At 46.0% G+C, this 27,576-nt stretch overlaps 1 protein-coding gene across 1 annotated transcript in view; it reads right to left on the reverse strand.

The window, feature by feature from the left end:
* ABCA13 (ATP binding cassette subfamily A member 13) overlaps positions 1 to 27,576 on the reverse strand; it is a 2,435,905-nt gene that overhangs the window by 187,242 nt on the left and 2,221,087 nt on the right. The window contains exon 49 of the mRNA XM_069216941.1: positions 12,431 to 12,534. Within this exon, the coding sequence (XP_069073042.1) occupies positions 12,431 to 12,534 (104 nt within the window). The remainder of the gene's footprint in view (positions 1 to 12,430; positions 12,535 to 27,576) is intronic.

Here is a 27,576-nt window from a genome sequence, read left to right on the forward strand (position 1 = left end):
CTCCGTCTAACAGGCCCTCCACCATCCCATTTCTGCAATCAGGGTCTAAATGGTGTCTACTTTGTACAAATGGAACCCTAGGAGCTACCCAGACCAACACCCTTCTCACAAACACAGATATCATCATGCCGTATAGCTGGCCCCTTCACACCCCCTGTACCTTCTGTAGCTCACCATGGCCAAATGTGTTTCCTGCAAGAAAGAGATATGTGCATTCTGTCGTCTGGGGCATGTGAGTACGTGGTGTCTCTTGGTGGGTGTGGCCATCTCCTGCATGTTCCACGTCAACATATTGTAATGGATTGGAAAGGAAGCAGCATGTTACCTCCCCTATGGCCTGTGTGCCCAAGGAATATTGTTTGATATTACATCAATTTTGTATAGGACTCCAACAACTCAACAACAAGTAAAACATAATATCCAACTCCCCTCCCCCAGAATAGGGCTTACCGCTCGAGCCCAACTGTGTATATACAACTTGCACTCTCTGACCATGCAGGCCTCTGATAGAGTACATGTCCCTCGCAGTAATTGGATGCATGGGATAAAGCCCCTTTGGCTCCCACTCCTACCATTGCAGACCCAAGCTATACATTTGACAAATAGCTGTATTCCTCTCACTGGACCTCCGCTTGCAGGCCCCACAGAACACCCAAGACATCCACTTATTGGACGCTGCCTAATAAATACCTGGTGGGCCACCAGTTCAGCCCAACTCATCCATGAGGTGGGGTGTCAGTGTCAGACCACACTCAGGCCCATATTTATACTTTTTGACGCTAAACTGCGCTAACGCAGTTTAGCGTCAAAAGTTTTTGCGCCGTCTAACGCCATTCTGAAGCGCCATGCGGGCGCCGTATTTATGGAATGGCGTTAGACGGCGCAATCAGACCGGCGCTGCCTGGTTTGCGTGGGAAAAAACCACGTAGACCAGACAGCGCCGGCGTAGGGGGAAAATGGCGTATGGGCGTCTTAAAATGGGGCAAGTCAGGTTACGTCGAAAAAATCGTCGTAACCCGACTTGCGCCATTTTTTTTCGACGCCCATCCCCCATCAACATGACTCCTATCATTGTAAAGATAGGAGTCATGCCCCCTTGCCCAATGGCCATGCCCAGGGGACTTCTGTCCCCTGGGCATGGTCATTGGGCATAGTGGCATGTAGGGGGGCACAAATCAGGCCCCCCTATGCCACAAAAATTTTTAACAAAAATACTTACCTGAACTTACCTTAATGTCCATGGGATGGGTCCCTCCGTCCTTGGGTGTCCTCCTGGGGTGGGCAAGGGTGGCAGGGGGGGTCCCTGGGGGCAGGGGAGGGCACTCTGGGCTCATTTTGAGCCCACTTGTCCCTTAACGCCATGCCTGACCCAGGCGTTAAAAAGCGGCGCAAATGCGCCGTTTTTAGCCACGCCCACTCCCGGGCGTCTCTTTTGCCCGGGAGTATAAATACCACGTAAAGGCCTGGGAGTCATTTTTTAAGACGGGAACGCCTCCCTTGCATATCATTAACGCAAGGAAGGGGTTCACGCTAAAAAATGACGCACATTCCGGGAACTTTGGCGCTAGACGCCTCTAACGCCATAGTATAAATATGGCGTTAGTTGGCGTTAGTTTAGCGTCGAATTTGCGTCGAAAAAAACGACGCAAATTCGGCGCAAACGGAGTATAAATACGGTCCTCAGTCCCTCCTTATGATGCCTTGGATCCTGGGGAGTCTGACTTTGGAGTCCGAGGCATGATCAGATTGCAGAGCAGCAAATGAGTTCTGACGGAGGTGGAGGACTGCCACCACCACCTGCACTCTCCTATTTGCCACTTGTTCCTCTGAGGGACGGGTATATGGTATCCTCTGTCACCTCCTTTTTGGGTGCAGTGTGAGTTAGTCCACTGCGTGATGGGTCTCAGACCCAGGAATATCAATACCCTTGGCATGGAACCATTCCGACACCTCAGAACAATCCAGGTAGGTAGTTATGATGCTTCCTTTGAAACGGCCAGGCACCCTTATCCCAGAACAATTGCAGAATGAGATCCCTGTCTCTCTAGTTGAGCAGTCTTGCAATTATGGGGCATGCACTGGCACCCAAGGGCCTCCCTGGTATCCGATGCACGCGTTCAACAGAGAAGAATGTCAAGACCTTCCCGGCTAGCATGAATAACATCAGCTGTTGCTCAAATAGTAGTGCCACGTTAGGGCCCTTTCAATGCCCTGGGAAGGCCATAAAGCACACATTGTTGTGCTGCAAGAGGGCCTCTGCATCTGTCTTGTTGCATTTCCCACATCTGTGAGTGGACGTCCTGCAGTGAAGGTCGCATCATTGTCTTTGTCAATCCTGTGTCAGTCATGTGCTCCACTAATTTGTTATATTCTACATGGAGTAAGTTATCCTTCAGTGACATCCCATCAATCGTGGACTCCAGGGTTGTTTAAGTGTCTAGGACCACTTGCAGCAGTTTTTCAAACAGGTCCAAATGTTTCTCAGGGGTAGCTTCCTGGTGGCTCTAGGGCCCCTCCACAGTAGGGGCAATACAACCTGGTCCATAAAGTCTTTAGTGGGGGGTGGAACTTTGGCAGGCTTTGGTTTGACCATCTTGCCCTATTAGGATTGATCCACTGGGGACAGCCCCAGTGAGTTAATGGATCCCAGCATGCCCTTGTCCGTACCACGGCTTGTGTCAGGCCTGCCTTGATATTGGGCCCCTTCTAACCCAGCAGCAGCTGTTCTGCTGCAATCATGATGCTGTTGTGTTCTGGCCTAGTGGAAGGGGGGGTCCTACCCACGCTGTTCAACTGTGGGCTGTCCTGCTGTTGAGCCCCCAGAACCCGCCCACCAGACAAGCACTGCTCCAAGACATTGATCAGTCAATTAGGGCCCAGCACCCTCAGCCCAGCCGCAGACACCTCTACCCTGTCACAGCAGCCTCAGAGCAGAGGAGGTGGTGCACAAGCACACCCCTGGCTGTCCAGCCCAAGGTGCCTCTCATGAGTCCAGCCTGCCCAGGACTGCGGGGGTGGGCAAAGCAATCCAGGACAGTGACTCACGCTGCAAATAGTCTCCGCTCTGCGGCCATCGGGACTCCAGGGAGAGGTTCTACCATGCAAGGGCCAAAGAGGAGTTCACAGGATAATGGCAGGGCCCTGACAGGACCAAACAATGGCACTTCCAATGCAGCCTCCATCATGATCATGCCCCTTCATTTAAATTTTTATTTTTAATGTAGTGTTTAGTTATAGTAAGTTATATTTTAGTAGGGGGTTATTGGTCTTGTGGGAATTTGTTGATGGGGAGTTATTTAAGTTTAAAAAATGTTAAATGTATTGTTAATTAGTTTATAATAGTAAAATTATTATATGATTTATTGTTAAATATGTAAATAGTTTATTACCTATTAAAGTTAAACTTTAGTAGTGGGTTATTGGGTTTGTAGAGGCTTAGGAGCAAATTGTATCTTTTTTTTAAATAGACATTATCTAGAATATAATTTTTATAATTGTTAGTTATTTATTTGATTACTAATTATGGAAACAGTTTAATACTGATCCTATTTAAGTTATATTTTAATTGTGGGTTGCTGTGTTTGTAGAGAAATATGGTTCGTAGTTAAATTATATTTTAAAACAATTTAATTTACTGTAAATATTAGTTTTTCTTTGATTATTACTTGTGCATATTAATTAATGTATTACTTATTGCACAATCGTTGCAATGTTTTATTTATTTTATGTATTTTAGTTTTTTTTAATTAAACATACATTTTTATTATTGTGTTATTGTGGGAAAACAGGGCTGATTGCAGAGGCCCCCTAACTTTTTGCCCCCATTTTCCACTTTTTGCTGGTGTTTTCCTGACTCTGATGGTGCCCTGGGTACTGCTAACCAGTCCCAGGGCCTGTGCTCTGTGTAAAATGGATATGCAAATTAGGCTAATTATAATTGGCTAAGTTAACCTACCTATAAGTCCCTAGTATATGGTAGGGCATGTAGGTTTAGGGACCACAGCATAGGTGGTGCACCCATAGGTGCACTGCTGAGGTGCCCAGTGTCATTTTAAAGGCAGGCCTGCCTTGCTGGCTGCTTTTAAATTAAAGTTATATGCAAATTCGACTTTGGAATTAAAAGTAGTTCCAACGTCTTAAACTGCCTTATTTTTACATATAAGTCACCCCTAAGGTGTGCCCTATGTGTCCCTAGGGCTGGGTGCCATGTAACTATAAGCAGGGACTTTATAAAAATAGTTTTATAAGTCCTGGTGAGGTACAAACAGCCAAATGAGTTTTTCCCTCATTGTAGTAAATGGCCTTCATAGGCTAGAATGGGGAGACTTTATTTTAATTTTTAAAGTCTCCTTAAATGATGCACACCAAGAGTTTGGAATCAAATTAATTGTTGTAATAAATCCCACAACTTCCAGTTGTTGGATTTAATATAACTTGTTCAGGTAATGAGTTTTAAACTTTACCTGAAAAGTTGCCAATTTCAGCCCTGCATTGTTTTTGCTGCTGTGCTCTGATTGGCCAGCCTCTGGCAGCCTAGCCAGGCTTCCTTGATGAGGTGTGAAGTGGCCTGGCTTCACACAAAGGAATGTGCCTGTGGGAGGGAATCTCCACTCAGCAGATGGTGAGGCAGGAAGGGGGAGGGCTGCCAAACTGGTCTTCAAAGGCAGAGAAGGACATTTGGAGCAACCAGCAATACCCCCACATCCTGCAACCCCAGACAACTAGGTGCCCCCTTGATTAGATTAGGAGAGAGCAGGAGAGGGGTGTGTTTATGATTTTTAGCCACACCAGTGGGTGGGCTCAGCCAGATGTAACCTCCAAAAATCAGATTCAGCCATGATGGATTTTTGGAGAATGTTGCCTCCTGGGATTGATTTTTGCCACACTTCCCAGTAAGTGGTCATCACAGAGGGAAGGACCCTGCACCTGATTGGAGAACCAGGACCCCCCTGCTTTTCACCCAGGAGCAAGGATAAAACTGGCAGACCTGCACCCACACCTCAGTTCCCTACCGCATACAACAAGGAAGAACTACAGAGGAAGAAGGACTGCCCTGCTGGACCCCTGGCCTGCACCTGGAACCTGCACTCAGAATGACTGCACCAGCTGCACACCTGGGCTTCACCACAAGAAGGTTTTTCCTGGCTTCAACTGGTTCAGGAAGGGACTCCCTGTTTGCTAAGGTGAGAAATTGCTAACCAGAGTCCCCTGCACCAACTCCTGAAGAAAGCGACCAGCTGACCACGGTCCAGTGGCCAAAATGGAGTTTGCGCCAGGTGCATTCTGGGAGTTGTAGTCCGCACCCCCCCCAAGGACCATCTCAGAACTTCTGGACCCTTGGGGTGAGCTGTGGACCCCAAAAGAACCTTAAAAGGACATCTGGTAGAAGCCCCAGAAGTTTGGAGAGGTTTGGAGAACTTTTGAAAAAAAGCTCCATAGAGGGACCGACCCGCCGCGGCAACTCTAGCCGGCTTGCCTCAACCGCGACCCGGCCTGATTTGCTGGTTCGCCCCAGTAAAGAAAATCTCAGAAAAAGAGACTAAGTCCGAAGGTAAAAAGATTACCGGGACCTCCCAGCCAGCCAGCGTATACGAGGAGGGCTCCAGGGATGTCGGATCAAGATCCAGGTTTACCCCGGTCGAAGGATTTTCACCTCGAAAAAACGACAAAGTCCGAAGGTAAAAATCTCCACCGAGGATTCCCGCATTGCGTATCCGGAGAAGGGCTCCAGGAGGTCGGATTGGACTGGCAGGTTTGTCCCGCTGAAGAAAATCTTCAAAAAAGAGACTAAGGGGGTCATTCCGACCCTGGCGGCCGGCGGAAAAGCCACGGTCAGACCGCCGGCCCCTCCACTTTCCCGCCAGGCTTCCGCCTGGCGGGCATAATCCCCAGGGCAGCGGTGCAAGCACCGCTGCCCTGGGGATTATGAGTCCCCGACCGCCAGCCTGTCCGTGGCGGTAAACACCGCCATTGAAAGGCTGGCGGTAAGGGGACTGGGGGTGCCCCTGGGGGCCCCTGCACTGCCCATGCACTGGGCATGGACAGTGCAGGGGCCCCCAGGCATAGCTCCGTCGCGCATTACACTGCCCGAATTTCGGGCAGTGAAATGCGCGACGGGTGCTACTGCACCCGCTGCACATCAACATTGCCGCCGACTCTATTACGAGCCGGCGGCAATGTTAATGTGCCATATCCGCTGGGCCAGCAGACGGTAACGCTGTTACCGTCTGCTGGCCCAGCGGAAATGTTGGAATAGGGAGGCATGAATACCGCTGGCAATGGCGGTATTCTGTCTCCCCCGGCCTCGGCGGTCTGAAGAAAAGACCGCCGAGGTCGGAATGACCCCCTAAGTGTGAAGGTAAACTTTTAACCAAGGCCTCCCGCGGCCTGTAGCCGAGCAGGGCTCCATCGCGGTCGGCCTTAAACTTTGACTTTGCCCCGGTCGAGGTGCAACCAGATGACCCGATTGGCGCTTTTTGTTTCTAGGCGCTAAAAAAAAAAAAATTCTTAAAAAATTCATATCTCCGGTTCCCCTTATCCGATTTTATTCGTTTTGGTGTCATTTTAAAGATAAAAATATAATCTATTTTTATAAATTGGTTTTGGATCTTTAAACTGTTTCCTGTGTTTCATTTAATTACTGTTTTGTGATATTTGAATGCTTTACACTCTGTCTCCTAAGTTAAGCCTTGACGCTCGTTGCCAAGCTACCAAGGGTTGAGCTGGGTTTAATTTACTGAGACCTAACTGGACCTAAGTGGAGGTTAGTGGCTTATTGCTAAGTGTAGGTACTTACCTGCCCTTACCAATAACCCATTTTCCAACAGTTATTCTTTTGGGAGGGAAAGTTGCTAAAAAGTATTTGTTTTATATTTATATGCATATCTAATTTGCTATTTGTAAATAAATTATGTATAACGGACAGACACCGATAGACAAAGACAAGCCTGTCTACACCTAAATCGCCCACAGTGCCAGGAACCCTCGTCCTGCCCTGACCCATAGGTACCCCACTGCTTTCTCTAGACTTTTATGCCATGCCGTGCCACACAACACAGAGCAATCCTTTACCTGCACCACCCGCCACTTCACCTGTACAACCAAACCTGCAGCTCCAACACCTACCAAGGATGTTTCTACAGCAATGATCACCTCACCCACTAGAACACCTGCCAAACACTCACCTGCCACCTAAAAGCAAATATCATGCATGCTCCTTAACACGCGCTCACTCAGCAAGCACGCCAGATGTGGAATCTCCAGGATGACAATGTCCCAGATCTCCAATTTCTAACAAACATGGCTGACTGCAGCAGTGACCCGGGATATCGCAGCACCACTTCAGCAATAATAGGAGCCACCTAGATGGAACATCTCAACTTTAAAGTACAAATCACATCCAACTTCACCTTGGATGTAACCCAAATATATTGACCCCCATGCCCCTGAGCCAACTTCACAAGCAACATCTCGGACTTTGTCTCCCCACTAGTCCTCAACTCCTGTGCAATTATCCTCCTTAGAGAGCTCAATCTCAAACTGGAAGACCGGACCGAACCAAACTTAGCCCCATTGTTAAATAGCCTTGAAAATCTAGGACTAACCCAATGCGTCACAGACCCCACGGACACCTCCTGGACATCTTTCAGCAACATCAAGGTCAGCACACTAAAGCCTGTTACGTGGCCGAATCATACTATAGTCAGCTTCACAATCAACCTTCATCACCACAGAAAAACCTCCACGATGAGCAGGGCACAGCAGGACTGGAGGAACCTAGATAAGATTAACTGGATTTCTACCCTCCACAGAAACAAACTAGAGCACGCGGGCCATCTAGCATGGAACATCAACAACTTTAACAAATGGCTCACTGAATGCGCTGACACACTGGCCCCCTGTAAATAAAGCTGCACAGCAAGAACAAGGACACATGGCAGCTGGAACATAGAAAAGGTTAGCATGTCCACACAACACTGCAACCAATTAGAGTGGAAATGAAAAAACAGCCAGAGGGAAGTAGAAAAGATGCACTCTAAGTAGGGGTGTGCGGATTGCTCCACTCCGCTAGTGGAACTAATGGAGTTTTTGAAACTTGGAGCACGGAGGTGTCCAAACAACTTCGTTAGCACCACCAGCAGAGCTCACTCAGTGAGTGCTGCAGCTCAGTTGTTCTGCATAGCGCAAGCACAGACAGTCTGCGCTTGCACTCTGCAGCCCATAACTGGGCTGCAGCGTGCACTGGAGCAGAGGAGGGAGGCAGCCGCTGAAGAGGAGGACCCCCCGGGAAGACCCAGGTAAGTCCTCTACTCTTCTCCTCTTGGTCGTTGTTTGTTCATGCTGGTGCACTGACAAGGACTAAAAGAGCAGCTTTCACTGCCTATGGCCCTGGCCTGAATTCAGGCCAGGCCCGTAGGCAGTGCTAGCTGCTGTTTGAGGCCTTATGTGCACTGCCCTGTCCCGTGGGCAGTGCACATGGGGCAGGCCAGTGCACAACAGGCCTGGCAGCTTTCACCGCCTACAGCCTTGGCCTGAATTTAGGCCAAGGCCGTAGGCAGTGAAAGAAAGCTGCTGTTTCAGGCCCAACCCTGCTTAGCGCTTCCAAGATCTGGTGCATTCAGGACTCCGCAGTTCACAGAACTCCGCCTCTGCGGAATTCCACAGAGTTGGACTCTGTTAACTCCGCCCAGGCCTAGTTCGAAGCCACCCTGAGGAGATACCACCAGCTTATTTTGGAAAATAAGAGGGAGGCTTTGGTCATATGAAACAACACAAGCTCCAACAGCAGGAAAGAAATCTTCATATTTGTATAGGAATTCACCATGGCCACAGCAGTGACCAGCAACATCAGACTCAAGAACTGTGTGGCAACCTCTCGAGTTCCTTCTGCAGCAAGATCACAACCATATCTAGTAATTTCGCTCCACAACCGGACATTCTGTATCTTGCCAGAAGTCTTCCGGTTAATAAGAAGACAACACAATAACCACATGGGACAGCATCAGAAAGGAGGAAACCACAACAATCATGAAAACCATATGCTGTGGGGTCCCAATGGACCCTTGCCCCCACCATGCTATCAGTTAGGTCCTCACACCTATTCTTAACATCTCCAATAATACAGCCATCAATGTTCTCCGCTGACCCGAGCAAACACCACAACTACCGACTGATCTCTCTCCCTCCATATCCAGCCAAGGTCAAATGGACACATCTCGGAGGACCTTAACACTCATCAGCTTCTCAGCTCCACACAACCAGATTTTAAACTGACTCACAGCACCAAAACAGCCCTCTTTGCAGCAACAGATGACAGCTTGATGGTCCTTGACTGGGGCAAGGGCAGAACTGCAGTCCTCATCTTTCTAGACCTACTTGCATCCTTTGACACCGCCTCGCACCCCTCATGATCAGGTGACTCCAGGATCTGGGCATTGAAGGGAATCCCCCTCAATAGATCTGCACCTTCCTCACTGGACGAACCCATACCATTAACATGCCACCTTGCTCATCAGGAGCAAGGGAACTCATCATTGGAGTCAAACAGGACTCCTTGCTTTGCCCGATACGTTTCAATATTTACATGACCCCGATGGCAGATGCATAACATCAGCATCCTAGCCTAGGCAGATGACACACAACTAAATCTGTCCTGCAGTTTCAAAGCATGCATGACTGAATTGGAAACCTGGAAGAAGTCCAACTGCCTCGAGCTGAACATGGACAAGACAGAGGTGGTGATCTTCGGAAACAACTCCACCTGGTGGGCTACAGACCTTGGACCCATCTTGCGCCCAGCCAACAAGCAAGACACCTCAGAATCAATATAAACATCAAACTGGACATGTCTCCCCAAATCAACACAGTTGTAGCATCCTGTTTCAGCACCCTGAGGATGCTAAAGAAAACTTTCCAAGTGGCTATTAGGAAAATGGTCATCCAAGTCTTCATCTTCAGCAGACTGAACTATGGAAATTCTCTGAACTCGAGAATAACTAACCAGCTCACAAGAAGACATTAGACTGCCCAGCACACAGCTGCCAGACTAGGCCTCAATCTTCTATGCCGAAACCACATCACTCCCCACCTCCAGGCTCTTTATCCATACCTACAAAGCACTCCAAAGCATACACCCTGCCTACCTGAACAGCTGCATCCAATTCCAACAACCTCCAAGATACCCCTGCTCTGCCAGACTCTCACTAGCACACACCCCTTCCATATACAAATTCAGATTAGGATGATGCGCAGTCTCTTACATGGCTCCTAAAGCCTGAAACAACCTCTCACTACACAAGAGAGCCTCTTCTTTTCTTCTTGAAGTCTGCAAGAAGCTGAAGACTTTGCTATTCAAGGACGTCCATCAGGGCTAGACTCACACCGCTGCTACATTGCCCCGATACCCTTGTTGGTGTTGAACAGGCTCTAAAAATACAGCTAACATAACATAAAGCACCATAACATAACACAAGATGACATAACATGACATATCATAGATTAAAATCCCTGCCCATTCTTCTGCTCAGGAACCAACTCCACTGCCCCTTCTGCAAAAGCACTGGATGGACTGCTGGAGAATTTGAGTGTTTTCACTTGACTCGGAGACAGGAACTGAGGGAATGGCAAAAGCATTTTGGTGGAAAAAAGGGTATAGCTCTGTTTCACAGTGTGTTGGATCCGTTTGGCCATCGTGATGGAAAATAAAACCTTTTTACAGATCGTGCAGTGGAGGAAGAGGAGGAAAAGGGCTGCTCACCCAGCCTGTTTATAGATCTGCTACATCTCTGCTGTCATAGGAAGTAGCTGTTGGACAAAGGTTGTGGGGGCAAAATGGCTAACCTTTTCAGTAATCTTGAATTTTGTGGTACTCCCTGCTGAAATTACAAACAGGGAAAGTGAAACCCAAGGAGCAAGCTGTAGTCTAAAGTATTGAGATAGTCTTGTTGCCAAAGAGATGACACCCATCAAAAGGCATATCGATCAAACTTGCCTGTACATGCATCAAGAAACCCACTGAGCAAAGCCAAGGGTGTCTCATAAGCACTGCAGAAGCCCCATAGCCATGACCCCTGAATCTATATGGTCCAGGCCTGCTCTGACAATCTGCTTCAGAGCATCCTGTCCATCCCTGACCATATGTTCTTTAACTTTTCTGGAAAGCTCAGCATCACCATCTGGATTCTGCAATTAGGGGGGGCGCACTAGGGAAAGAGCCTGGGTTGTGATTCACACATAATGAAGTCTTTCTAGAAAACGATTAGCAGATGAGAAATCTGGAGCCCTGGTGCAGGAAATAGCAGACAGCAATCTACCTACTTACAGATGGTGCTGAAGTAGGCTTGTTGAAGGCTGTCTTGAGGGTTTCAATTTGCACCTTGTTAGATGGAAGCATAGACTCTGAGGATGCAGTGACTGTTTGGAGGCTATCTGTCTGGAGATTTAATTTGTTTTCCTCCATCAGAGGGCAATTCCATCACCTTCATATCCTTTCTAAATACTGCTGTAAAAGAAACCACCTTCATTGAAGGCAGTACAGAGGGACATTCCATCTCTTCTTCCGGAGAGGTATCAAGGCTACTGGCATTCTGAGGTGCCATGTAATCAGCTGCGTTGGTGGAAGGGCTCAAATTGAAAGCTTGATCATGATATCATCATAATCGGCAGGAACTTTGAAGAAGCTAGTAGAAGGTTTGGTGCCACATCAGTATCGTGGTGTGTCTTACCTGCACCTCTTTTTTTTGCTTTGGCAATTTGGAAGAGGATGATGACCTTAGTTTTGGTTTGACCTGGAGCACAACTGTTGGAGAGACCAGAACTCATCACTCATACACACTATGAGTAACTGCATCCACCTACTCTATGGCTTTTGTGTGCATAAAGATGGATTTATCACACAACAAGGAAGTCATGCTTAGGCCACAAGCAACACATGCAGACCTTGCGAGTGTCCAAATTGGACATCGGTCCATTGCAAGACTTAAAAGGCCTAAGCACAATGTTTTGGTGGTGACATCTTGCCTAACACAACAAAATATGTTTTTTCATGAAAATATAACATGGTAAGCAGCTCCAGATCCCCGTTGAAAAGTGGGGGGAAAAGGAAACTGAGATTAGGACCCCAGGGTGGTACAGTATTGTTCAGATAACATCATGTCAGAATTTGTTCCCAATGCTGAGACAGAGCTGAATGCCACCTAATTGTGCAGGAGAACTAGAGCAAACATTCCAGACCCCGTTTGGCACCTGGGGATATTTACAAACTGAGGAATTGGCAGGTAGAATTATCCATCGTAACTACGTTTCTACACATAGAATGTAGGTGGAGACCCAACTATAGATGTAATAAATTAAGATTAAACACATACATTGATCTTACAAAAAGAGACTGTTATCAAAGTATTATTAACACAAAAAGTAAATTTCAGGATACCTGTGAGATGTTAATACAGCTGCACACCCATCCTGTACTTCCTTTAGGATTGTTTTCCATAGGTATCTCTTGGAGCAGGGGTCCATTCCAGAGCTTGGTTCATCCTGTGATATGTCACAAAAACATATATATTTCAGACAGCAGTAAAATGTACCCATATATATTTGTTTTGTGCTATGGATTAAACTTGTCAGGTAAAACAACAACAGTGATATTATGAAATAAAAGCCACACCAATTGTCATCAACAAATCATGTAACTTGTAAGCCATACAATCCAAGTTAAAGACGAGCACCTGTAGCCCACCAGTGACATTTTGGGGATTATTTATAGGGAATTGACTTAGGGCAGCGCTGCAAGTGTTCTTGCTGCAATGCCCTACGCCTATGTGAAAGGGTAGGAATGCACTGTATTTATTCAATAGGGTGTCTGCTTGGATGCAGGATTGTTTTTTGTGCGAGAAGGGACACATTCTGCACAAAAACAATCCAGAGAGGTATTTTCCTATTTCCATGTGTGCTGCAGAATGCAGTGCACATGGAAAGAGGAAAAAATGAGGAGACATTATATAATTCTCCTTGTTATCCCTGCTCTGGAGAGGCGTAAAATGTTAGCACTGCCCAGGTTTATGGGATTAAGTAAATCTGGAGCAGCGTCAAAATCCATGGGTGTTAAGTGGGAAAACCAACCACAACGCTCATTGATCTCCTCCCTGGCGCAGAATCTTAATCGATATCTATAAGGCCATTCAAGGCCATGCAAAGCTTTGCTTGGCGTCATAGATATGGTTGAGAGGCTTGCGCCGCCAGGACATTAAAAAAAAGTAACACTCAGGTAGAGCAAACTTCTCAGAAATATGCCCTGTAGTTTTTAAAATTTTCTTTTGTCATTTGTTAAACTTGTTTTTATTCTTTTTGATCTTTCGGTTTTTTCTCTGTTTTTTGTATTTTAACTTTTTCACAAGTGCGATTTATATTACTATTTCTATGTTGCCAAATTCAACTTTGTGTTTTTTTCTTTGTAATCAGTGTATGTGTCATTTTTTATATAATAATGGCAGGGCTAAACTAGAGATTGGATTTATTTTCTAACATAGTTTTCTGTAGGATAAAAAACACTCTTCACAGAAAAAAATTCCTTTCAACAATGTACTATCTGAATCTATGACATATAATTAATTGTGGCTGGAAAGTGGAAATCTGAGTAAAATTGTCTTCTCAGACGACTCCTGAAAGGAAGTTTCGTATTTTTGCCTGTCTCACACACAGACAAAAAGAAAATGACATACCATTTTCCTTTCCAGTAACCCATGTGCTGTTGTGTCGTATTTCCTTTCTGTGCATAATGCACACACGCAAGAAGGAGCTATGCGCCTGTATTTTTAACATATTGCTTTGTCTACAGCACCTGATGACTGTGAGTTGCATCATACTGTCTGGAAAATCGCAGCATCCAAGCTGTGAGGAACCTGTGCATGTTGATTTCTTACCTAATTTTTCATTGCCCCGTTCAGTGCTGGTGGGTTCTTGATAGGGCAGAGCTATGAAACATTGCAACACACATTAAGTAAATAGCGCCTCATTCAAATATGGAGGCTTCCCAAATAGAGCAACTCAAATTAGTGAACGGGTGGGGACATCAATTATCAAGCAAGTTATTTACACATTTATCATTAGGCAGTTACAAGTTGTACGTGGTGGGCAGTGGGGGTATGATCACACAAGGTGAGCATTGCGGCCCATATTTATACTTTTTGACGCTAAACTGCGCTAACGCAGTTTAGCGTCAAAAAGTTTTGCGCCGTCTAACGCCATTCTGAAGCGCCATGCGGGCGCCGTATTTATGGAATGGCGTTAGACGGCGCAATCAGACCGGCGCTGCCTGGTTTGCGTGGGAAGAAACCACGTAGACCAGACAGCGCCGGCGTAGGGGGAAAATGGCGCATGGGCGTCTTAAAATGGGGCAAGTCAGGTTACGTCGAAAAAATCGTCTTAACCCGAATTGCGCCATTTTTTAACGACGCCCATCCCCCATCAACATGACTCCTATCATTGTAAAGATAGGAGTCATGCCCCCTTGCCCAATGGCCATGCCCAGGGGACTTCTGTCCCCTGGGCATGGTCATTGGGCATAGTGGCATGTAGGGGGGCACAAATAAGGCCCCCCTATGCCACCAAAAAAAAATATAAAAAATAAAAAATTATACTTACCTGAACTTACCTGAATGTCCCTGGGGTGGGTCCCTCCATCCTTGGGGGTCCTCCTGGGGTGGGCAAGGGTGGCAGGGGGGGTCCCTGGGGGCATGGGAGGGCACCTGTGGGCTCATTTTGAGCCCACAGGCCCCTTAACGCCTGCCCTGAGCAGGCGTTAAAAAGTGGCGCAAATGCGCCGTTTTTAGCCACGCCAACTCCCGGGCGTCTCTTTTGCCCGGGAGTATAAATACCACGTAAAGGCCTGGGAGTCATTTTTTAGACGGGAACGCCTCCCTTGCATATCATTAACGCAAGGAAGGGGTTCACGCTAAAAAATGACGCACATTCCGGGAACTTTGGCGCTATTCGCCTCTAACGCCATAGTATAAATATGGCGTTAGTTGGCGTTAGTTTTGCGTCGAAATTGCGTCAAAAAAAACGACGCAATTTCGGCGCAAACGGAGTATAAATATGGCCCTGCATGTGTTAATTTAAGACTCGGGGCCTAATCACATAAAGAAAATAGTTAGCCTCGGTTTTGAGCTGACTGCTGTCTTACGTGGTGGGGGAGCTGGAGCAGCTCTATTTTACCACCTTGGGAAATGTAAAATGGTTGCTTGTAATAGGAGCTTTTCTGCTTTTGTCTGGTAATACAGCAGCATATTGGAACAAATTATTCAAAAGACATCACAACACAAAAAGCAACAGAACACATCACCTCTGTAACGAACTTCCACACAGCAAATGTGTGCAAACCTTCTTGTCACAAAGTTCGCCTCCCGACTCTTGCTTCCATAATACAGTGGTGAAGGATATTTGGAGCAAGCTCTACCTTAACTTATCACCAAAAACATGAAATAACGTAATTCTAAAATGTATCGAAATCCTCATTTGGCAGTAGAGAAATGAATGTTTGTCACAATAATTTTGAAGCTGTGTTGCTTTTGGCTGATTAAGAAGCAGCATTTTTTGACATTAGGAAAACAACCTAACATAACACAATAAGGTAGATAAAGCAACATAATAACACAATAAAACATAAAGGGATAAAGGGGCACAACACAGCAGAGTAGTCAAAACACAAAGCACCACATTCAAAACACAAATTTAAAATAAAAAAGCACAGCACAAAAATGTCACCAACACAAATATTTCACCAACAATACAAAATGCCACACCTGATATATATATATATATATATATATATATATATATTCTTGTCACACATTGCCACCTCCAGAAACCTGCTTCCACAATAAGAGGGTAAAAGGCGTTTGCACAAAGCACTGCCTTTATTTGCCATTGTTTACATGAAAAAGTGGAAGTAAAAAATATTTTATGACCCCGGCTCTCATTTTTTGGGCCAGGCATATTTTTCTCATCAGAAAGAAGGCAGAAAAGGAAGAAAGAAGAAGAAAGAGGAAAATGTGCTAAAAGGAGAAAGGCAGGGTGGAAAATAATGTGCAAGAGTGAGAATGAGACTGGAAGTATACAATGATGCAGGAAAGAGGCATAAAATAAGCCAAACTTATCCTGGATTGCTGGGGTTCCGGTTCAGCAAGTATGACTTGGCTGTTCGGTCGGGATTGATTTGCATATTGCTGCGTCCGTACTGAGGTGGCATGGTGAGCAAAGGAATAATGGGTTGGGATGATACCCCACAAATCCCAAACCTTCCTCTCATCACATTTTGTGTGGATCATGGAGTCTAAAGTAGACAACACCTACAAGAGTGAAAGAGTGAGAACAAGATAGCAAGTGTAGGGTGGTGGCGGAGAGAGGCATGAAATTGAATAAAAAGTAGGCAATCTTGGTATTCAAAAACTCTAGCATTCAGCAGTAGTATGGTTCCCAAGAAAAAAGGTTGGCCTTTGTGTTTAATTTTATTTGTTTAATAATAATTAGGCAGTGATGCAAAAGAGAACATGGTCAGTTCATGAGAGCATAAGGTAGAATGCGAGCAAAGTAGAAGGAAAACATGAGTTTGGCAGTTCACTTATCACTTTAAAGTACATGGGCTTAATTTGAAAAAACTTCTTAGAATAACAAAATCATTCTAAAGAAAAGTCACTTACCTTTGGTAATGTTTATCCTGGTGGTTATTCTATTTAAACCGCAGAGTCCTTACCTTTATAAAATTCCCCGGGTGCCAGACTGGATCTGCAAACTTTCACAAAAGTGCCTCTGTGTGGCACTAGGTAGGATTGTTCAGCAGGCATTGGACTTGTTCTGCCAGAAAAATGACAGAGTAAGGGTGAAGATCTCTAATTTAGGATGCTCTTAGATGGTAAAAAGAGACCGGTCCTCAGAATAATCAGGTGAGTGGGCAGTGAGGAATCTGTGATTACACTGAGTATCCACCAGAAAGAGCATTACAGAAGGTATGTTACTTGTTCTTCTGATGGACACTTCTAACCACAGATTCCTCTCTTTTCAAAAAGATGCCAAAGCAGTATCTCCATAAAGTAAAAAGTCTGTGGAATGGGCTTAGACGAAAAAGTCCTACAATCAATCAATCAATCAATCAGTACATTTGTAGAGCGAACAACTCACCCGTGAGGGTCTCAAGGCGCTTGGGGGGGGGGGAGCTGCTACTGCTCGAACAGCCAGGTCTTGAGGTGTCTCCTGAAGGTCAGCAGGTCCTTGGTCTGCCGTAAGTGGATGGGGAGGGTGTTCCAGGTCTTGGCAGCGAGGTAGGAGAATGATCTGCCGCCGGTTGTTGTCCTGTGGATGCGTGGAACGGTGGCGTGGGCGAGGTCGGCGGAGCAAAGCTGTCGGTTCGGGTGTGGAAGGTAAGTCGTTCATTGAGGTATGCTGGTACGGTGTTGTGGAGTGCTTTGTGGATGTGGGTGAGGAGCTTGAAGGTGATCCTCTTGTTGATGGGGAGCCAGTGTAGGTCTCTCAGGTGGGCTGTGATGTGGCTGTGGCAAGGGATGTCGAGGATGAGGCATGCGGAGGCATTCTGTATGTGTTGCTGTCTTTTCTGGAGATTGGCCGTGGTTCCCGTGTAGAGAGCGTTGCCGTAGTCCAGTCTGCTGCTGACGAGGGCCTGGGTGACCATCCTTCTGGTTTCGGTGGGGATCTACCTGTAGATCTTGTGGCGCATGCAGAGGATGTTGAAGCAGGAGGATGAGACATCGTTGACTTGTTGGGTTATGGAGAGCGATGAGACTAGGATAAAACCCAGGTTGTGTGCATGGTTTGTGGGCGTTGGTCCGGCTCCCAATGTGGTCGGCCACCTGGAGTCGTCCCAGACGGGGGGTGGGACCAAGGATGAGGACCTCTGTCTTGTCCCAGTTCAGTTTTAGGCGACTGTTCTCCATCCAGTTGGCGACGGCCTTCATTCCTTCATGGAGTTTGGTTTTGGCGGTGGCAGGGTCTTTGGTGAGGGAGAGGATCAGCTGGGTGTCGTAAGTGTAAGAGACGATGTTGAGGTTGTGACATCAGATGATATTGTCGAGCGGTGCCATGTAGACATTGAAGAGGGTCGGAGTTGACTATATGCTACCCCTCTGGAGTTGCTTCTAAGAGGTGAAACCTGTGAGGAAACTGTTGAGCAAAGATAGAAGAGCCAAGCCAAGGAATGTGCAGTGGCTCTGTTTTCCTTAAATCGTTCAAGGGCAGAATCAGCTTTTTTGCCAAAGAGGCAAGACCTATCAAAAGGCATACCGATAGGGGATGTCTGAAGGCTTCCATAAAAGCCAGGAGATCTCATCCATACATGGTGATGAAGAACCACACATGTGCTCACAACTCGCCCAAAGCAATCTGCAGTATCTAAGCGAGCCTTAATTACATATTTGGCTACACACTGACCATCCTAATCGATTTGAGCCAAAGAGGCCCGAAACTCCTCTGGGACTGCTGGCTAAATCTCACTGGCCTTGTTTCAGAGGATCTGCATATAACAGCCTACTACAACGACCTCAATGCCAAGCTGCCTGGAGTGAAAATTTGCTTCTTTAATGGCTCAATCCTTTTTGACTTCCTGTCTGAAGGAGTCTTAAGAAATGCATTTCAATTCAATTTGCTCTAGGAAGTCTGGACCACCAAACTCTCAGGTGTAGGATGATGTGTAAGAAAATCCGGGTCACTATGTGCTGGTCTATGGTGTCTGGCCACCTGCCTGTTCAGCGGAGAGCGAGCGGAGAGCTTTGCCCAAGTGCCCATAAACGTGTCAGTTAGGGATTCATTAAATGGGAGTAAGAGCTCAGAGGAGGTTGACCCATGGTGCAAAACCTCAGTAAGGACATTTGTCATTACTTCAAGAGAAGTAGTCCGAGGTTCTAGGACATCAGCTGCATGTTTCATCACTACTGTACATGAAGTACTCTTACTACAAGAAGTCCAAAAGGGGAAACCAATCTTATGTAAAGCCTACTGGCCTCCTGCAAGTTCATATATATACATTGTAATATGGGAGCAAATCATCTGCATCATCACAATTGTCATTATCAGGTGGTGGCAAACTGGGCCAGAATCCGAGCCAAAAGATGAGCCTCAGAGGATGGCTCCTGGCAGAGGGAGTGTCTAAATCATATTGTACGTGAATTGGCTGTGTTGGAGTAGAGTCAAAGCACGACTTTTGTCGGAGTTGAGATGGATTTGGCTCGGGTTGGACACCAGAGTCAGCAGGGCCTCAACCTCCAGACCAGTTATGTTGGGACTGGTGCCAATAAAGAAGGGATCTGTGCAGGTCTTGGAGCTGAAGAAGAAGTGGGCACTGGAGATGGTGTGGAATCCAAAGTGTGTGTGAGGGTGTCAGATAGCGCAGATAGTGGACCCACCAATGGTAATCTGACTGGAGGCCAATGCAAATCTTGGTGGCTCAAAGACTCCCTAATGGGAGCCTGAAGAGTGCAGAAATGAGCAATATGGCCTTCTTAAGATCCTCAAGCTGATGTGGCATAAATAATGCCTCAGGAAATTCCGAAGAAAGGTTGACTACTTGTCGAATCAACTCTTCAATTGGGGATCAGGATCTACTGGAATCCTAATGCCATTCTGACTTCATTTTGGAGTGGCAGGGTGGGTTAAAGTGCTGCATTGATTTCCTATGTCTCTTCTTCAATTTGGACTTCCACTTACTGGACAACTTTGACTGTGAAGAAGGACCTGTAGCAAGGACGGCCTCAAGAACCAGAATGGGTTGGTGCCTTCGACTTTGAGCAGGGATGGAACTCATGCAAATTCCCTGACTTCCTTTAGTATTTGGCAATGTACAGCTTCACATCATAGTCCCTTGTGGACTTCAGGTGCACAAGGGAGCATTATTTGGATGGTTTGGAGTTGTGCCCTAGCCCAAACACCAGAACCACACATTGTGTGGGTCCGTCATCCACATGTGTTTCTGACACTCTTGGCATGGTTTGAACCTTGTAGTCTTCGTTGGGGACATAATTCCCTTCTACATTGGAGAAAGTGTGTGGATGAATTTTTCAACAAACGGAAAAGGGAGTGGCACTCCAGATTCATGTTTAAAGAAGGGGAAAAAAGGAACTGACATAGACGAACAGGGGTAGGGCTTACGTGCAGCTTTGCACCATCACTTCTGCAGTGGAACAGGGCCACTGGAGAGCACCATGGCACCAACTAGAGGCACGTTAGAGAACTGCTGGGAAAGTTTCTGGATCCATTCTGGCGCTGGGGGAATACTTAACAGGTCAAGAATCTGAGGTTCAAAGGGCCGTATTTATACTCTGGTTGCGCCGAATTTGCGTCGTTTTTTTCGACGCAAATTCGACGCTAAACTAACGCCAACTAACGCCATATTTATACTATGGCGTTAGACGCTTCGGGCGCCAAAGTGCCCGGAGTGTGCGTCATTTTTTAGCGTGAACCCCTTCCTTGCGTTAATGATATGCAAGGGAGGCGTTCCCGTCTTAAAAAATGACTCCCAGGCCTTTACGTGGTATTTATACTCCCGGGCAAAAATGACGCCCGGGAGTGGGCGTGGCCAAAAACGGCGCATTTGCGCCGCTTTTTAACGCCTGGGTCAGGCATGGCGTTAAGGGACAAGTGGGCTCAAAATGAGCCCAGAGTGCCCTCCCCTGCCCCCAGGGACCCCCCCTGCCACCCTTGCCCACCCCAGGAGGACACCCAAGGACGGAGGGACCCATCCCATGGACATTAAGGTAAGTTCAGGTAAGTATTTTATTTTTTATTTTTTGTGGCATAGGGGGGCCTGATTTGTGCCCCCCTACATGCCACTATGCCCAATGACCATGCCCAGGGGACATAAGTCCCCTGGGCATGGCCATTGGGCAAGGGGGCATGACTCCTATCTTTACAATGATAGGAGTCATGTTGATGGGGGATGGGCGTCGAAAAAAAATGGCGCAAGTCGGGTTACGACGATTTTTTCGAGGTAACCTGACTTGCCCCATTTTAAGACGCCCATACGCCATTTTCCCCCTACGCCGGCGCTATCTGGTGTACGTGGTTTTTTTCCACGCAAACCAGGCAGCGCTGGTCTGCTTGCGCCGGCTAACGCCATTCCATAAATACGGCGCCCGCATGGCGCTTCAGAATGGCGTTAGACGGCGCTAAATTTTTTGACGCTAAACTGCGTTAGCGCAGTTTAGCGTCAAAAAGTATAAATATGGGCCAAAGTATCCATCAGAAAGGCTCTACTGAATTTAGCATGAAACCTGCTTGACATGATGGACCATAGGTCAATGCGTTTAATTCAGGCATAATGCTTTTTTAGAAAATAAAATCAGATTTAAATGTTTTAATAGTAAACAAACAATTCCATCTGGGACATAAGTGCGGTTTTGGGATTTTAATATGTTCAGACAAAAGTCTTTCTTTGCTGAAATGTGCAAAAGAGACATTAATAACCCCAAGAAACCTGCTAAATATTTAATTCTCAGAATACGAATTTAAGTAGCATTAACCTAAACAGTAATCTTCCTGCATGCTCATAAAATGTCAAATACACTTTTTCGCCCTGAGACAGCGTTACCCTTGTGCACATCACATTTGCAGCTATCGGTTTAATGAACAGTCTGTTTTTTTAAATTATTTAAAATGAAAACTTCAGGGACGGCAAAATAAAAATAGAAGTATGCGAGCAAATCCCTAGGTGTTACGAAGCCCTGTGAGCATGAAGAAAGACCATTAGCATGAATACACTGCAATTTTTGTATTATACGTTTCCTTCAATTCTTGGTGTGAGGAATACAAAACCATGTATGAAGAATATTAATGTATGAAAAGGTGCATTAAAGAACATCTCTGAATTTCTGCCCTCATCGAATTTAATTTGGCCACGTAGTTGTCAGAAGTTTGGAACAAAATGATGTATTGTGCAAAAAATAAATATTTAAATGAATATTTGACCCTTCGAGTATTGGTTGTGTATTAAGCTATGTTCCTAAGAATTTAAAGTTAAAGCTGCATTTCAGTGCCAGACAGGGATAGCATTAACACATATGTAATGCTTGTGTTTGCATGCTGTCTCCTACACTTACATAAAGGTTCCATGGAATTAAAACGATCTGAGAGAAATGCACATAAAAATCTGTAGCTAAAAAGTATAAGAACATTTGAAAGAAATGCTATGAGTCATGGTGGAGTGAAGAATTATTGTCATTCCATACTTGGAGTAGAATGTGTAATGTCCCTTTACCTATTACATTGGGCATAATGTGAGTCATTACGACCCCTGCAGTTGGTGTAATAGTGGAGGTATTACCGGCAATAGGCTGGTGGTACATACCTCCACAATTATGACATTGGCGGTTTGGCCAAAGCCAAAACGCCGAGTTAACACACAGACCGTCACGAGGGTAACGACCGCCTGGCTGGAGACTACAGTCTCCAGCATGGCTGCCGTCACTAGGCCTCCCATGGCATTTTGACCCCGCCCACCGCCATGGTATCCGTGGTTTCTGTACCGCCACGGAAACCATGGCTTTAGGCACTATCAATGCAAGAGAATTCTTTCCCTGGTACTGATCGGGGCCTCCCCACTCTCCTCCCCAGAGTTCTTCCCCACCCTCTCTGTCCCTCCCGCACCCCTCCCACCCCCCACATATACACACATGCACACACATACATATACACCCACACACACATTCACCCACGCATGCATACATTCATACATACTCACAGCAACACTCACAAACATACATCCAGGCACACACGCAATCACACAACACAACATGCACGTCTACACACACCCACTCATGCACACATGCATTACACACGCATGCACGCATTCAAACACAGTCACACACACACCCCCACACACGCACACAAGATCCCCCTCTCCTGTTGGAGAACCCAACTTACCTGCTTGCCGGGGGTCCTCCGGCAGGAAACGGGATGCGGCGCTGCTGCCAGCAGCGTCCGCCATCAAAACACTGCCAGGCCATATCATGGAACATGATACAGTAGGTGGTGTTTTGCTGGTGTGGTGCTGCTGCCGGCAGCAGCGCCACCTTACCGCCGTCCGCCGCCATGACCGTAGCTGGAATTCCACCAGTCTTCTGGCGGAATTCTGGCTACGGTCATAATTCCATGGACGGTCGGTAGGCACGGCGATAGTATGTTGGCGGTTGTCGCCATGGCGGTAGGCGGCATTTGCCGCCAATGTCATAATGAGGCCCTATATGTGGTAAATTGCACTGCCTGGTTGAGAAGACTTTCACAGGGCCCTAAGATTCCTCTGGATGTGTTAAGGCCGTCGAGCATATCAAATGTCCTAGGACTCAATAGTCAGAATGGCCCCTCAAATGTCCACCTGTCACACTGTTTGGAACAAAACAAAGCTTTTGGTTCTCTGATCCTATGAGTACATATTAATGGGTGAATAAAGTGTTGTACCTTGCTGTTACAGCTCTGCTGATAATCCTTTTTAGCTTTCATCTGCACAGTGCTTGCGCTGTGACAAAATCTTTTGTCTTTGAAAAATAATCTGAAAAGGGACATTCAACTCCCACCACAGACTTCCCATTACATACCATTGATTGGCTTCTCTGGTCATTCTCCTGTCCTTGCTTTTTACTGGTTATTGGAATCCTCATGTCACAGGTTGTACTTCATGTCTTCTCCTTCGGGCGTTGGCTGTTTTCTGGAGCTTCAATGAAGTACTCCTTTCAGTTGACGATCAGTGGCTGGCCCCAGGTGTCCTTCCACATGCCGCTGGCTTCTGAGGCGCTTCTTTTTTACTTTCTGCACAGCCGTCGGTGCACCTGCATCATTGTCATTTGTCCTCGCGCTCATCCAGGCCTTCATGAGCGCTGACCTCCTGTTTGGCTCTGCAGTGACTGCAGCTCTTTTCTACAGCCTTTGGTAGGATGTCATTGAAAGTTCCTCTGTGTTCTGCAGACTCCACTCTCCAATGACTCACTGCATCAAAAGGGTGGTGAGCTGCCTGCAGAAAGGCAGATGCTGAGAGGTCTGCAAGCATCCTTAGAAGGATCAAGAAACAAGAAGTCTTCTTGGTTAGAATTGAGATGGGTTGGCGCAGCAGGGGATATACCATGTGCACATAATGTGTGCACATAATGCACGGCGCTGGGAAGGGGTGTTACTGTCCAATATGGTGAACATAGATCTTGGGAACGAGCTCGCTGCCAGCGTGCAGTTGGAGGGGGTGTGGGCATGTCCTTATGGTGTGCAGCTGGAGTTATAGGCCAGAGCTAATGCATATCTACAGTAGGGGTGGGAGGAGAGACTGGATGCGCATGCCAGCATGTTGTGAAGCTGGGAACATTGTGAGCATTCCTACTATTTCACTCAATTTTTTGTCTTGTTAGTGGGGCGGAGAATGCAGCGCTTAGAGAATGGCAAGCACAGTGAGCAGCTGGATGCAGTGGTATATTTCTTACTGATCCCTGTCCCTCGCACCGGGTGTGCCAGAAAGGTTAAACCCCAGTTACATGGCTACCGTTCAGCTCGCACATACATTTACCATAAAGTGCATGCAGTCGTTTGTCTAATTTGTTGGAGTAAGTGGGGTCGGTAAAAAAAGCATATTTTCGTTTGGGAGTTAAAAGGGGAAACATGTCAATATCACAATGTTCAGAAATTACTTTAGTCATTGTTTGTAGCCGAATCTTTATTTCCTCAAGGGGTCGTTAAATGTAAAATGCTGCCCATGTGTTTTACCCATTTAGCTCATAGTATCCTATGTAAATTTTGAAGAGCTCAGACTCTACAGCAAAGTGGTTTGCAGCGCTTTATAATACCAATGAATAAATTACATTCTACCTCACTGGAACACTGTGCACATCACATTGGCAATCTGAAAAAAATTAACATCAACGACAAAAATACTAGCAGTCCCTTGACCACGTTCACCAAACCCTTTTACTTGCATTTTTGCTGTGTTTGAAATGTTCTGGTATCGTATATTCATATGGCAATTAATTGATGTACGCGTATGCACGTTTGGAAATTTTAAGAAACGATTGCATGCTTAGCTAGGGCCTGCAACACTGATAATCTGCTCTACCATAAAGTTAACTTTTTGTTATACCCCTAGTCAGTCTGGCTAACGTTCAGCTTCCTTTGACCTAAACATGACCCCCTGAGGCAGATGCAGTGGGATATTCTCGGCAGTAAATGAGTTATTTCTGCTAGCCCCTCAGGTATTTTTGATCAAGGCTGCTCTGTTCTTCTCCCAATGTGGCTGCGTAGCTAGGCCTCACTGACTCTTCATTTATCATTAGGACTTTAGGGGAGAGCTTCCTTTGGAATGCATGATGAACTCTTTTACATTTTACAAAGTACACAGATCACCCAGCTGCCATTCAATTATCTTTATGCGTTGTGTGAATAAATCAATCCTCTTTTTATGTTTCCCAGAACTAGTAAAGCCAACATGTAATGCTTTCAAGTGATAAACCGCATTTCTAAAAAAGAATTGAGTCACATGGATTTACAATGATTTGCCCAGGAAAACAGTGTGGTCATGTAGTAAAACCATAGGTTTGAGCTTCCTCACAGCCTTTGGATCACATGCCTCTACAGATAACAGCCTCTATTCACAGAGATGAAAGGGATGTCGTGTTCACGCCAGTCTATTTGGCCCCGGAAACTTTGGAAGATGTGTACTTTGCTGATCTACTCTTGAAACATTGTTCTGTTTCTTTTTTCTCTCTTAGCATTTCTTTCTTGGACCGTTTCTGTTTTTCTCCTTGTCTGTGTATTTTCCCCCTCCCATTTAACTCTACATGTTTCCCACTTTCCTGCACATCCTCCTCTGTTACCTTCTACTTATTCCTATCAATCTATCCATGTCACACCTCCTCATTTTTTACATCAGTGGGGTGACAGACATCATAAGGTGGTCAATAAAGTTGAACATTTTGTTTGGGTGACACCTCTTTGTGTGGTGACAATATGTGAACCACGGTGCACAATTTGTGTTTCCTCCACAAGGGTAGTGACCCACAGTGGGCCCATAGCACTGAGATGCAGGGTTGCTTGGCTCGGCTGAAGTTAGTTGAGCCTATAAAAGTCTTGTTTCTCCCAGGCACAGTACCACTCTGACAAGAGGGGACTGATGGCGTCACCACCCCCTGCTGCTCCTACGACATCACCCCAGTGGTTCCGGAGCAGTGCATTATAATACAATTGTGAGAAAACTGGGTTGATTGCAGAAGCCCCCTAACCTTTTGCCCCCATTTTTCATGTTTTGCTGGTGTTTTCCTGACTCTGATGGTGCCCTGGGTACTGCTAAACAGCCCTAGGGCCTGTGCTCTGTTTAAAATGATTATGCAAGTTAGGCTAATTATAATTGGTATAGATAGAGGCACGCGCTAAAAAAGTCTTCAGTTAATAGTATGATAATTTGTGTGGATTTCTTTGATGAGTAACGATGAAATGTCCAAGTCCATTTGTAACCAATATATTTCCAATTGGTTGAAGTAAATGGAAGAACTGCGACGTATGATTTCACCTTTCTACAAGATACAGACTTTTTGTATAAATTGGTGCCTTGGACTTGGACATTTCATTGTTACTCATCAACGAAATTGACACGAATTATCATCCTATTAACTGAAGACCTTTTTAGTGTGTGCCTCTATCTATGTAAATTTGTCTGAATAACTTGGTTTCTTCAGAAGAGGGGTTTTGGGTGTTCCCCTCATGAGAGCACTGCTGTAATAATAAGCTTGGTATTTACTGTTTGCTGATTTGATCTCTGAGCAACCCTTTTTTCTCCACTGTCCAACGCCCTGTTATATTTTCTTAATTATAATTGTCAACCTACCTATAAGTTCCTAGTGCATGGTAGGGCAAATAGGTTTAGGAACCTCAGCATAGGTGGTGCACCCATAGGTGCACTGCTGAGGTGCTCACTGTAATTTTAAAGGCAGGACTGCCTTGCTGGCTGCTTTTCAACTAAAGTTATATTCAAATTTGACTTCAGAACTAAATGTACTTCCAAAGTCTTAAAATACCTTATTTTGACATATAGGTCACCCCTAAGGTGTGCCCAATGTGCCCCCAGGGATGGGTGCAGTGTAACTATAAGCAGGGACCTTATAAATATGTTTTATGAGCCCTGGTGAGGAAAAATAGCCACATTTGTTTTATCCTCATTGTAGTGAATAGGCTCCATATGCTAAAATGAGGATACTTTATTTTAATTAATAAGGTCTCCAAAGGAGCTAGATATGGCAAGGTTGGCCTCAAACTGATTGTTATAATAAATGCAACAACTTGCCATTGTTGGATTTAATAGAACTAGTTCAGGGAAAGAGTTTTAGAACTCTTCCTAAAAGTTACCAGTTTCAGCTCTGTAGTGCCCCTCTCTGATTGGCCAACCTCTGGCCCCTGGCCAAGCTGCCTTGATGAGGTGTAAAGTGGCCTGGGCTGAACACAAAGGAAGTGCCTGTGGGAGGAAATCTGCCTCAACATACAGTGAAACAGGATGGGGTGAGGGCAGTCAAACTGGTCTTCAAAGGAGGAAAGGACATTTGGAGCAGCTCAGGG

The sequence above is a fragment of the Pleurodeles waltl genome, chromosome 2_1 (assembly GCF_031143425.1).
Source record: "Pleurodeles waltl isolate 20211129_DDA chromosome 2_1, aPleWal1.hap1.20221129, whole genome shotgun sequence".
NCBI lineage: Eukaryota > Metazoa > Chordata > Amphibia > Caudata > Salamandridae > Pleurodeles > Pleurodeles waltl.